Genomic DNA, 12,967 nt, shown 5'->3' on the forward strand with positions numbered 1-12,967 from the left:
CAGGTGTACCTACTATGAAGAAAAAAAAAGAGAACAAAAAGTTAAAAGCTGAAATGATGACAAGCAATGCAAAACTACACGCTGCTGACTTGGCAGCAGTTTCAGTGGACAGTCCATGACACAAGCAGGGTCCGCCACAAAAGGTCACTGCTGAGGACGCTGGAGGATTCCCGATCGCTGTTTTCAAACGCACTATTGGAAAGTTGATTGGAAGGAAGAAGTGTGGTAGAAAAAGTCGCGCAAGCAACAGAGAAAACCACAGGCTTGAGAGGGAAGAGAGAAGGAAGGCCCATTCAAGAGTGGGTGCAGTTTCACAAGGCATGGTTTTCTGCTGGGGTTCATTTTATGCAGGCCTCTCTTTCACGCCCTCTGCTCGTTCAGTCTCTGAACTTTTACACGTACAAACATATCTATCTCACCTGTCCTCTCTTCTATCCAACAGCTGCCAGTGTGCCATAGATTTGATTTTAAAAACATTCTCTTGGGTTTTAAATGTGTCAGTGGTCTTGCTCTTCCGTACCTTTCTGACTTGCTTCAGCCTTATAGTTCCCCTAAGGCCGTTAGCTTCTGTTGGTTGTACCAAAAAACTAGGCTGAAGCTCTGGGGAGAACAGGCCTTTTCAGTCGTGGCTCCAAAATTATGGAACAAGCTGTCATTCAATATTAGACAGGCTTCGTCTCTTGTTGGTTTAAAGTGTCTCTTAAAAACACAAAACACTTATTATGTGTTAGTAGTATTTTCTTTTCTTTTACTACAGTCTTTGTAGTACAGTTTGTTCTGCTTTTATGGTTTGTTTTTTGTTATATTTCATTAATATTTGCATCATGGTTTGATCTGTTTTAGTACTGTACATGACTTTGGTTAACAGGTATTTTATATGTGCTTTATAAATAAAATGGATTTGGATTTGGAGTCAGCACTTTAAGAGTCACGGCACATAGACCAAATGTCCAGGACAAGGGCTATAACTCTGCCATTCTTTAAGTAAAGTCACTTCTGAAGCAGAGACGACAATTGAAGCATCTCAGCCGAGCTGAGGAGAAAAATAATTAAACTGTCCCCTGGTGGTCTGACTTCGGCTTTTCAGATGAAAGTAAATATTGTATTTGATTGGAAGTCGAGGTCCCAAGGTCTGGCGGGACATCAGAGAAGTCGGGAATCCCAGGTGCTTGATGTGTTTCATTTGTTCGCTGAAATGAGCTTCGGGTATAAAATTTCCTGGGATCCTGTATTTGGAGGTTTTTCTAAGCAGATTCTAGCAACAGAAGGCCAAAGGGCGGAGCCTGAAATGAGTGGAGCGTCTATGTGTGCCTTCCTCATCTGGAAACAATGTGGGAATAAACTGTGGGGTTTCCCCAGGAAGAAGAACATCTGTGTTTTCCTCCTGGAACTACATGACCAGTCACAGATAAGTGGAAGACAGTGGATGGATGGTTGGATTGATGGATTCATGCTTCAGTCAGTTGACACGGTTTATGGAGACAATGATTTTGGACTTGGCAGCTGTCCACAAATCTAGAATATTTGCTTTATTGACTGTAGTATCACAGAAGCCATGGGATATTATCACAATGAAGAAAGAGACACCAGATCATGCAATACATATAAGCTGGAGGCCACTGTTAAAGGAACCGGGGCTTCCTCAACACCTTAGCAGTTCCACATGCTAATCGCATTGCTGTGTTGATGCAGACGTCCACGCAAAGGGGATGTGCACACAATAAGCACTGTGTGCACTGTTTATTACTTGGGAAAAACTTTTTCAAAAAGCTGACTTGGCTGCACAAAAAAATCCATTTTTATTCCATTAACTGTCTATAACCACTTGGACTTGCATAGTCCGCCACAAGGCCATAGGGAGATAACAGGGACAAGCAGCTACATACACACACACACACACACACACACACACACACACACACACACACACACACACACACACACACACACACACACACACACTCATATGATTTAGTGAGCAATTAACCTAACAGTCATGTTTTTAGGCTGTGGGAGGAAGCCAGAATATCCACAGCCAAGTTTGCACAGGGAGATCACAGGGGATTTGAACCAATGACTATTGCTGCAAGGCAATATTGACTGCCGATGTAACATTATAATTGTCTGTGAAACTGATTTTGTTTTTTTTTATTTATTGTAAGCCATCACAGTCATGAACAGTAAGAAAACTGAATGCCTGAAATGTATGACTCTGCATGCAACAAATGTCTGTAATATTGTTTCAGTGTTGTAACTGTTTTACTTACATAAAGGTAATTATTATGTTCTTATTTAGTGAGTAAGATGATTACTTAGAATGTGCGTTCTGATGAGGCTTGTTTGTCAGATTAAAAGTGCCTTTAGAAAATAACAACCGGTAAACTGGCAACAAGCATACTTTTAATTAAGTTTAGATTTCCTTCATACAATTCTTTTTTAATTGGTCTGATTTAATATTCTAATCTAAAATGCTATGTTTTAATTAGCTGTAAGCACAAAAACATAAAAAAATACCGTACCATACCAGGTTAATTTACAGAGCACTTTGAACACCCGTGGTGCCAAAGTGCGGTCTACAGAATAAATAAAGTAGCAGCCACATGATACAAATAAAAACCAATAATAAAGTCAATAGGAACTAAAGAGAAACAAAACAGCCGCCATGTTTTAAAATAATAATCATGTAATCAGTGGTAAAACGGGTATAGACGTAAACACAATTAAAAGTTAAATAATTAATTATTACACAAACAATTAGTGTGCTGAAAACTTTGTTTCCTAGTTAAAATATGAGCAGAAGCCTTCTGTACTCTCTACAGCTGAGAGATAGAGGAACCAGTGATACCTTTGTAAAGTGCCTTACAGTAATCCACTCGAGTGGTAACAAAGGCGAGGATTGCTGTTTTGAAATGGTGCAGAGAAAAAAAAAATGGCTTTATTTTAGCCAGTTGACTCAAATGGGGGCAAAAATGGTGCTAACAACTGCTCTGATGGGCTTTTCTAGCTTTAGCCCAGCATCCACTTTGACCTGCAGCTTTGTAAAAGCTGTCCTGATGTACTGGGCCAAGAAAACCAACATCTACATCTCAGCGAAGCTTCCAAACACCATCACCTCTTTCTCTCATTGAGCTTTAAAATATTCCCAGCTTTCCGGGCTGTATGTCATCCAGGGCTCATAGATCTTTATCTTTAGCAGGTCCTATGTTTGTATAACGTCTGTGCAACATGGAGAAGGAGAGTCCATGTTTTCTAAAACATGGGATTTCCTCCTTCCATAACAAACACAAAAAGACTTGAAAAGGGTAGTCGGTGCGTAATTATGTGTTTCACTTAAGCAATTGAGTTACTGAAAGAAATTGACTTTTGAATGATATTCTAATCTATTGAATGCAGCTGTATATTTTTGCAAAACAAAGCTTGCCTCTGTAGTAGATCGTCACGCGCTTGTCGAACTGGTAGAGCCAATGTTACAGAGATAAGTAAGTAGGTCTGAGAATACCCAGGTGGTTTTTGTATAATTGTTTGTCACGCTCACAATGGCGTCTGTAATATTAGACCCTTTGATGATAAAAGCCCCCCTAGGAAAACAGTGTGGATTATTATTAAAAGCAATAATATCTCTGTTCTTCGAGGGCCTTAGATGCATCACATAATGCAGTAAATACAGGTCTTCGCATCTTAGTTACCCTCACAGTTTGCACATACAGTGTATCATACCACATGTACTAGTCTGAGCTTTGCAGTGCAACCAGATAGCTCAAAGCCACTGAAAGAAGGGCCCTGTTTGGTATTTCTAGTATCTGTCCCGAAGGAGGAACCCTCAGTCACAGACTATGCTGTTTGTCCTCTGTTGCCCTGTAGACCAGGCAGTTCCCCGGGGGGGCCTTACGCTCACTTACACCTGTTTAGTTTCTAACATCACCGAGGCACCTTCGTTAACTGGGCAGAATCAGTCAGTTCGTGTTTCCTAGAGGCTGTGCAGTAAGAGACCTGCCGCAGCTCTCTGCTATTTGGAGCCGGCGCCGGGGATTCAAGAAGAAGAGCCTGAAAAAACAAAAAGAAACTAAATCTAAAGCAGCTGGGTAAACATTTGCTTCACCACAGTGTTTTGCAAGAGATTATGCTGTCATTACTGCTGGATTCTCTGGGGCAAAACCTGATGACACTGTCGTACGGCTTCATCACTTCACTTTGAATGTTTTTGCACATCGCATTAAAAATAATCAGTCTCTTAAGACTGGACCAAAACCAAAACAGCACCATCTGCTCATGTGCCCCCCCCCACACACACACACAATCTACCGGTTAATTATTGAAGTGTAAGGTCCTCTCCTATTTAAACACAACAATGCGGCTCACCTGGTGAGCGCTATCGTATTTCCCATTCAGGTGTTCCAGGTGTTGTTTACTTGCACGGTGGTTCAGAGCAGGAGTCAGTTCCAAAATCCAGGATAAATTCTAACAGGAAGCTTACAGATATATCTTTATAGTAGCATTTACACAAACTCACTTTCTTTTGTCACTTTTTAAATTTTGTAGTCCTAGTTAGCACCTGTGTAAAAAAAACGCAACCATGAACCCGATATTGCATTAACTGCCACGTTCTTAGTGTCACCATTATATGTTACCATACATTTTGCATGATAGTTTCATGTATGATTAATTCAGTTTAATCTATTTTCTCCTGGAAGTAGTCATCCATGGTTCAATACGGCTGCAACAAAAACAGGCACTGCATATTTTATTATAGATAATGTAGTTTGGCTGTTCAAGTGGTGCACGAGTGTTTGGGAGGAAAAATCTGCTTCTCTTCAAGGAAGCCAGTCTAACAAAGGATAGACAACAAACGTTAGAAACAGTATGTAATTTAGCTATATTTAGCTAGACAAAAAGTCGGCCGGTAAGTGCACACTGTTACATATTTTTCTGCTGTAAATTTATCAAGGAGATGGGAAGAGTATGGAACTAGACAGCCCGAATAGGCAGTTTCAGGCAGAGATGGGCAGGAGAATTTTTTGGGAACTGTTTAATGTGACAGGCACAGCAGTTAATATAGAGTTGTAGACTTCCTGAGAGCAATTCTGTGAGCAATGCAGTGAGTTTTGAGACGATTGTTAAAAATTAAGATAAAATAAATGAAATTCACGTGCCTCTTTGTTACAATTATTGTAAGAACAGAGAACGAAACCCATCCACCTCTTGCTCCACAGCACCCACACCTTTATATAGGAGTGAAGGTCCAGTTCAGGTAATCTCAATCAACTTGAGTGCCGCATTCCAGCCAATGGACCCGTTCCTGTAACAGCTCAAGTAAAAAAAAAAAGGCAGTCCGCTGCTTAGAAGGGAGAATCTAAACATACATTCCCAGTGAGGAAACACGGTGGTGGCAGCATCATGCTCGGAAGAACACAGCAGAGCAGAGTTGATGGGACGGCAGAGGGATATAAAAAGAGGACAATTCTTTTATAGGCTGCAAAAGACCTAATGACTGAGGGCAAGTCCTAAACCCACGGACCACTACAGTTAAGAGGTTTAGACAAAAGCAAGTCCATGTATTAAAATGGCCAGTCAAGGGAAATTTTCATGTGCTCCTTCTCCAATATCACAGAGCGTTGGCTGCTTTCCCAAGAAGGATAAGGAAATGTTTCAGTTTCAAGATGTACAAATCAGGTAGAGACATATCCCAAAAGACATGAACCAAATTTTGCGAAAGTTGATACAACGTGTTGACTCAGATGGGACAGAATAGAAATGCATGTCATTCTTCTTAGGTTTTTATTTGTATAAGGTTCTGAAAGTCATGCATCCTTTTCCTTCAACTTCCCATTAATGCAACCCTTCTATCCCATAAAATCCCACTAAAACGACACTGAAGTGATCATTTAATATGAAATAATGTGGAAAAAGTTCAAGGAGAATGAGTACTTTTAAAAGAAACCGTAGTTGTTATTCTTACACCAGAGTAGCATAATGCATTTCGTTATAAAAAAAAGAGGCTGAAATGGATCTCTAAAGGTAGTTTCTGTATTATCTACATACTTCTTTTACAGTTTTATTTTTAATAATAGGCAGGTGTTGGTTCCTTTTTTGCGCAAACAATAATAATAAAAAAAAACATAAATAAGATGTGTTATCGATTGAATGAGGAAAAGTACATTTGACATGTTACTTGAAGCAACATTTTCAGTCACTTCAAATTAATCTTGCGAAAAGATCCTAATATGAATAGTATTGTTTCTGTATTTACTGGTCTGTTTGTGAGTGGGTGGGATCATAACCCGGCTTGTAATCGACTCTACGGTAATTGCAAAATAACTGATAAACTCCAGTCGATTATTTTTAATGTACATGCAGTCTTTGAAAACATAATTTTTTTAGGGCTGGCCCTAAAAAGCAAGCGGTCAATCAGCGACCGCAGCTCGTTTCTTCCCAGAAGCCTTTGCGGCAGCTCAGCGGTGCTAACGGCTAAGCTCAAAATGCTACTTCACTAATCCGTCAGCCCGCAGCGGAGAGCAGCAACACACAGTCGCTGCTGGGCTCCTCCGCTCTCCTGGCACACTGTTGACGGGTAAGCTCGGCTGTCTTTAAATAATAATAAAAAAATATCCGCAAGAAAACACAGTCATACGGCAATTTTACGCGAGGTGGTTGACACAGAAAGTAATTTGTTAGCCCGAAAATATCGTCGGCTTCGTTTTGTCTTAAATGTTAGCAAACGTTTGCTCGGTGTCGTCCGTTACTGTCGACACGTCTCTCGTGGACAAAAGAGAGGCAACTGTTTAGCAAAAAATTAAAACGACGTCGTGAAACTTTAAACTACCCGCGTTGGCCAGTTGAATTGAATGTTTTAGCCGGGTTGTAGATGCTTTTACAGGGCGCTTGGAGGGGGGAAGCTAGCGCTAGCTTGTGTAGCTGTCACATCTAACGCTTATTAAAAAAAGTGCCTTTTAAGTTTGACAGAGGCTCCGGCTGTCACCAACGCCCCCAGAAGCACCGCCTAGGCATCGATGTGCTCCGGATAAAGGCAGGCAATGTCTGTCGGCTCCGGGTAAAAGCAACTAACCTTGTCCCGAAGGTTAGCTGGGCGAGATTAATTCCGATCACAGAGGTGTTCCCCCTCTCCATCAGCAGCCCGAAGAAATACCAATAAATGAATCAAGATGCACCATATCCGTTGTAGTCGGTGAAATATAAGCATATCACCATATGGACATTTTTGTTTTGCTACATAAATACAAAGCTGCAGCTCTTTCTTGTCTTCGTCAAGGCGTTTGCAACAAAAACTTATCTTTATGATCCTTTTGTTGGACCTGATGGTAAAAATAAATATCTTCCTCTTCTGTGGAGCTTTAGGCCGTTTTTTCTGTTTTTTTTTTTTTTTTTTTTTTTTTGCAGCCAGCCGTCACTAATGGAAATGCCAAGTTATTATCTCAGCTCCCTGTGGTAATGCTAATATGTTTCCAGCCTCTAATGTTGGCGGATTATGATCATGAATTTACAGAAGGAGAAAATAAAAACACCCGATTGAAGGAATGAAGTGTAGTGTTTTTACATTTCATGTGCAGTTCTTGTATAAATGGGGCATGCAATTAGAAAAACGGGACATTTTGTCGGACATGTTGTTGATGTTAAAATACAGCAATGTCAATATACATAGGAAATCCATATTTTTACTCCTTTGTGTCTTCTCCATCATCAAGATGTCTCCACTATGATCAATATCAGGAGTGTACATAAAGGATAAGTTCAGCCAGGTGACCAGATTTTTTTATGCCAACCATGCCATTAATGCAGGGCACTGTAAATATACAAGCATATTGAATATTGCAGCCTAGCAGCCGGCTGTGATGATTATTGCACGCCTTGAAATGGAGATGACGAACGTGGTCCAGTATGATGTTCTTGGATCTTTCCTACAGAATCTGTAGTTTTCTAACTTTTTGTCACTATCCCGTTTATAGATTGATGGCAGTCAGTTATATATTTTGAGCATTTATTTCTGTTACTTTTGATGAATTATGGCTTGCGGCTGACGAACCTGAATTGTAGTTTCTTCACAATAAGAAATTCTCAGATCACAATAATGCTTAAAAAGGAAAAACAATTCCCATTGGTAAACTTTTCTTTGCAAGGCATTGCGTGGACTTTTTCCACCTTTTATCTGTACTGCGACCGCACTGAGAAAATGTCGACTCATAAAACTTTCGCTCTCACAATTTGCTGCTTCTTTCTGTCCCTTTTTGCTCGGACTGAGTTGGGCAAGAAGGCTTTCGTTCACTAAGCGCCCTCCTACTGGAGTTAACTTTTACTGTCAGAACTAAAAGTTCTTCTGGCTGATTCAACGACCTGTACTTCTTTTTCATAGTCTATTCTTTTCCTACTACCTGTTTAACCTTTTGTGTCCATTTGTTGCTGCCTCTTGGCCAGGACTGCCTCGAAAAAGCGATTTCTAATCTCAGTGGGAGAATATTACTACATCCTGGTTAGTTAAAGGTCGGGAGAAAAAAAAAAAAACCTTAAACGTTTTTAGAAATGTTGACCCACAGAAAAGTATGTCCATGTATTGTGTGTATATGTACTAAACACTTGGGGAACCGTTTTGCATGAATTCTGTCATCGTTGTGGCGTGGAGGCGATCAGCCAGTGGTACTGCTAAGGAGTTAAGGAAGTTATGTCTGATTTAATGGTTGAGTCTGGTGCCTCTCCATGTTTTCCTAACAATATCCCACAGACTCCATACAAGGCATAACAGAGTCTGCTTGCTACTCAACTCAAGGACACCATGGTCATTAAACCAGGTGGTGGTACTTTTGGAAGTGTGCACAAAGTGCCATGTCTTACTGGGATAATGAAAGTTTTATCTGTATAGAGCTTGTCAGCAGAGGGACGCATTAAAGGAGCAGTAAGCGATATTTTACCACTAGGCGGTGCTTGAGCCCTGTCTGCAGACTAAAACACCATCTGTGACAAGCTGCACCCCTCGCCTCTCCTTTCTCATCCATCTCCTCCTATGCACATGTGTAAAGGATAAAAACGGCACAACAGCCTCACCCTTTTTGGAGGATCATTTCTAGTGAAGAAGTAACTCATAACTTTAACTATAACGCTGTTAGCAAGAGAGCGTTTTGATCTGCTGGAGGTGCTCTCCGCCATGTTGCTCCGCTGCTCTGACGGTGGCGTTTTCCGGGCAGGGAGGGACTAAGCCCTGAGTGGCAGCTGCTCACATGGGCGTACACGCACGGCCCGGGCATTTAAAAAAGAGATTGGAGAACAACAGAGATGCGGTGTGACATCATACTGTAGTCTAAAATATTACCTTTAGTTCTTCACATCTTTCTATCTAAAATAATGAAATTTCACTTATTCCTCCTTTTTTAAGTGCTTCGACATTTCCTCGTACATGGCTGCGTTTACTTTGGGCTTTAAGAAGCATACAGTAGTTGACCAACACCAGCAGATAAATTGGTTCCCTAAGTCATTGACTGTGGAAACTTCCAACTGGACCCAGAACAACTTAGACTTTGCAGCTCTGGCATCTTTTACAACGCACAGGCACCTTGTAAATCCCCAAACTCTTGAATGGACTTTGTTTTACAATCTGTGACTGGACTGTGTTGGAGGACAGAGCTGTAAACACCGGGGAGTTGGAAACGCAATCCTCCCACTCTGATCCAGCAGTCCACCTGCACCTCAAGAACAAAGGGCAAAGAAGGGTCAAAGAAGCCATCTTGGTCAAAAGAGAAAAAGCCAACCCTGAACAGAGGGGAGGATTGAGCTTCCAACTCCCCAGTGTTTACAGCTCGGTCCTCCAACACAGTCCGGAGATATTACATCAGCAGTCTTGTAATGATTCAGGTGACCAAGTACTCCACTCATGCCAAGCAATAGCTTCTAACGACCCAGGACAGTGTTGGGTGGGTCACTGATTTGCATCTGACTGAGAATGTGCCTAGGAGGATCATGTCCTTAAAAACAGCAGCTAACCAACTGCAGGTTGCTGAAGTGTGAGCCACCAGAATTGATAAAGATTCCCGGACAGGTGTCGAAACGTTTTCAGAAAGAACTGAACGAAAATCCGGTTGCCTGTGATTTAAGCCTGTTTGCTGTTGGATACAGTACTTTGTAAACAGCTAATTTCTTTAACATTGGCCCTTTTTGTGGTTTTTCTCTTCTTTCAAAGCGTGTCAGTGTCTGTCTGCTGGATAAGCATCAAATCAGCCGTCTACTTCATGGTTGTGTAGACATAACTTTTGATGGATTTTCAGACAATCATACCAATGCTGCTTTTCTACTGACAATTACAGCCGTGCACTACTCTACCTTTTGAAAGAAATACAGCGCACCCATCTGGCTATAGAAAGCTGAAGTGTCCTTTCTTGGCGTTGGTTTCCTTCAAGCATGGTTAATCTTTTGTTAATAGTAAAGTTATGTTTTGGTTTGGCCCACTCCGTTCATGGCGTTTCTTAATATTGATGTCGCCACTTATCGGTTTAACCATACTTCCTTGGCGAAAGCGTCTAGTTTCTCCTCGTCCCTTGGCTAATCGGTGAACAGCACCCACTCACAAGCAGTCGTCACATTTCAGCCCTACTCATCCTGAGGGATGAAAAAAGCCCGTCTGGTAGGGGAAAGAAAATAAAATGGGCACAAAGCGGGCGGAGCCAAGTGGAGCAGGGCCAAGCGGAGCTCGTGAAAAAGAGGGAATAGAGAAGCTGGTTGCCTTCGTTCACTTGCCAGGGCACTTCTGCTCTATAAAGAAAGGATATCTCAAGACAGAATCCTAATTGCATGATTTGATTTTTATTAAATCAGGACTGAAGCTAGAGCCAAAGTGGGCAGGTCACATTGACGTAATGGTAACCTGTGTATGTGACCTTCAACTATTTGGATCACTTGTGTCAGTGTCTGTCTGGGTGGCTAGATGTGTGTGTAGAAACAAGTGTTTGTTTGTGTTGAGTGGGTGTGTGCGAGGTCCACCGGACCAACAAGGACCGTGTGCGCCGCGCGGCCGCTTGTTTTTGTTATGTGATATACTCATTTCAGAGAAACTGAATTTTGGGTTTTTATATGCACAAAACCAGATAAATGGCCAGAAATAAATACTTCCAATGTATCTTCGTGTCTAATAATAATAAAAAAAATCTACAACTTTTACATTTTCATCCAGTTATTGAAAGAAAAAAACGTATCAATAATGTTCTAATTTATTAAATGTGCTTGTATGTAATATTTAATTTATTTTTTCTTCTATGCAGCTGAAGAGGACTCTAATGTGACGCTGTCTCTGCGCTTGCTTCACAAGGGACGGACGCTGCTCGTCCAGCCAGAGTCCATATTTATTCACAAAGCCTCTGAGAGCGGGAACACAGTTGTGTCATTCTAACTCCTGGAGCTGCTTTGGGGCTGAAATTTAATTTATATATAAAAATTTAAAAAAAGAAGCTGCCGTGACTCTCAGCGAAGCCGTTTCCTTCTCTTTCATGTGCGCTACTACTGCTCTGTGGAAACCTATGGCAGACAAAGCCATCTGAGCAAAAGAGCAGCGTCTACAACAACAATCATGCTGCAGGGACACTAGTCTCCCTATGTGTGTCCTTACTTTGTAACGCTGCTTTTTTTTTTTTTTTTTTTTTTTTTTTCCCCCCCCTCTCCTCCTTTTACTTCAATCTCGTCGGTTTGGATGGTTGAGCACAAGGGCCACTTTGAAGGAGACCACCGGTGGCTGTGGTTTTGGCCGGAGCTGACAGACTTTTTTTTTTTGCCAGGAACTGCAGCTTTAGAAGCTTCTCCTCAGCCTCTGCTGTCGCCTCCTGTCACTGTGATCCCCGCTATGGTCAGGGGACGCTGCGGGCGTCGCGGCTTCCTTACCGGCGCAGTTGGTTTCCATCGCTGCTTTATGCGCTGAAATTCCGGTTCTTCTGGACCCTTTTTGCCTTTGCTGCTGAAAACAACACCGTTTTCAGTCAAGGTTAATTATTATTTTTTTTTTGTATTTAAGTCGCGGGAAAACAAAAGGAAAAAAAGGACTTCTTCATAGGAGGATGAAGCTGAGGAAACAAGTGACGGTGTGCGGAGGGGCCATATTCTGCGTGGCCGTGTTCTCCCTCTATCTGATGTTGGACCGGGTCCAGCATGACCCCGCAAGGCGTCAGAGTGGAGGGAACTTTCCACGGGTGAGAATTCATGCTGTAGCCTTGCTGCATATTGTTTGAAAACCTAATGGGAGCACCTTTTTCTTTTTTTACAGCAGCTGCTTTTTGTCCCAAGCTTTAATTAAACATTTAAACATCTTTTCGGATTGATGTCTAATTAAGCAGATTCGTCTAAGTTGTAAACACGTTCTAGTTTGTAAATTATTTTTTAACATCATATTTAAAAATGCAAACTAAAAAAAGAAGAAAAAGAAGTCAATTTTAATTAATGCTGTCAGCTTAGAGCTCCCTTTTGGATTAGTGGTGTACAGCGCTTTGGTTTCTTAATGCTTTCTCTCTTTAGAGCCAAATCTCAGTCCTCCAGAATCGGATCGAGCAGCTGGAGCAGCTCCTGGAGGAGAACCACCAGATAATCAGCCACATAAAGGACTCTGTGATGGAGCTCACAGACACAGGCGCTGTGTCTCCCAGCGGCCACCTGCCGTTCAGAAGCGCCAACGGTTCCTGGGTCCTACCGTTCGACGGCCGCCCCGCTTTCCTCGCCGTGAAGCCTCAGGACTGCCAGTTTGCGGTTGGCAGCCGGACTCAAACAGATGTGCAGGTAAACGAGCGCCACCGCCAAGTGAGACACCGAAACATTATTAGGACTCCAGGATGTCAGGAAATGTTGCAACCACTGATCTCATTTGCGTTGTCAGTGCGGTCTAATGGGTCTCATTGCACAGAGGACTTTATGCATTTTTGCATCCCACTTACTCACCTCTGCTGCTCAACCCGTAAATGTATTTTCTTTGCAAATGTGGAACATTTCAGTG

General features: G+C 41.9%; 1 protein-coding gene across 4 annotated transcripts in view; it reads left to right on the forward strand.

The window, feature by feature from the left end:
* Positions 1-6,427: 6,427 nt before the first annotated feature.
* man2a2 (mannosidase, alpha, class 2A, member 2) overlaps positions 6,428-12,967 on the forward strand; it is a 32,174-nt gene continuing 25,634 nt past the window's right edge. For 2 of the 4 annotated variants that reach the window (XM_036151248.1, XM_036151264.1), the window contains exons 1-3: positions 6,428-6,568; positions 11,256-12,173; positions 12,496-12,753. In XM_036151248.1, the coding sequence (XP_036007141.1) occupies positions 12,042-12,173; positions 12,496-12,753 (390 nt within the window). In that variant the 5' untranslated portion in view covers positions 6,428-6,568; positions 11,256-12,041. The remainder of the gene's footprint in view (positions 6,569-11,255; positions 12,174-12,495; positions 12,754-12,967) is intronic. The other 2 variants (XM_036151259.1, XM_036151243.1) reach the window with 2 other exon arrangements.

The sequence above is a fragment of the Fundulus heteroclitus genome, chromosome 2 (assembly GCF_011125445.2).
Source record: "Fundulus heteroclitus isolate FHET01 chromosome 2, MU-UCD_Fhet_4.1, whole genome shotgun sequence".
Lineage (NCBI taxonomy): Eukaryota > Metazoa > Chordata > Actinopteri > Cyprinodontiformes > Fundulidae > Fundulus > Fundulus heteroclitus.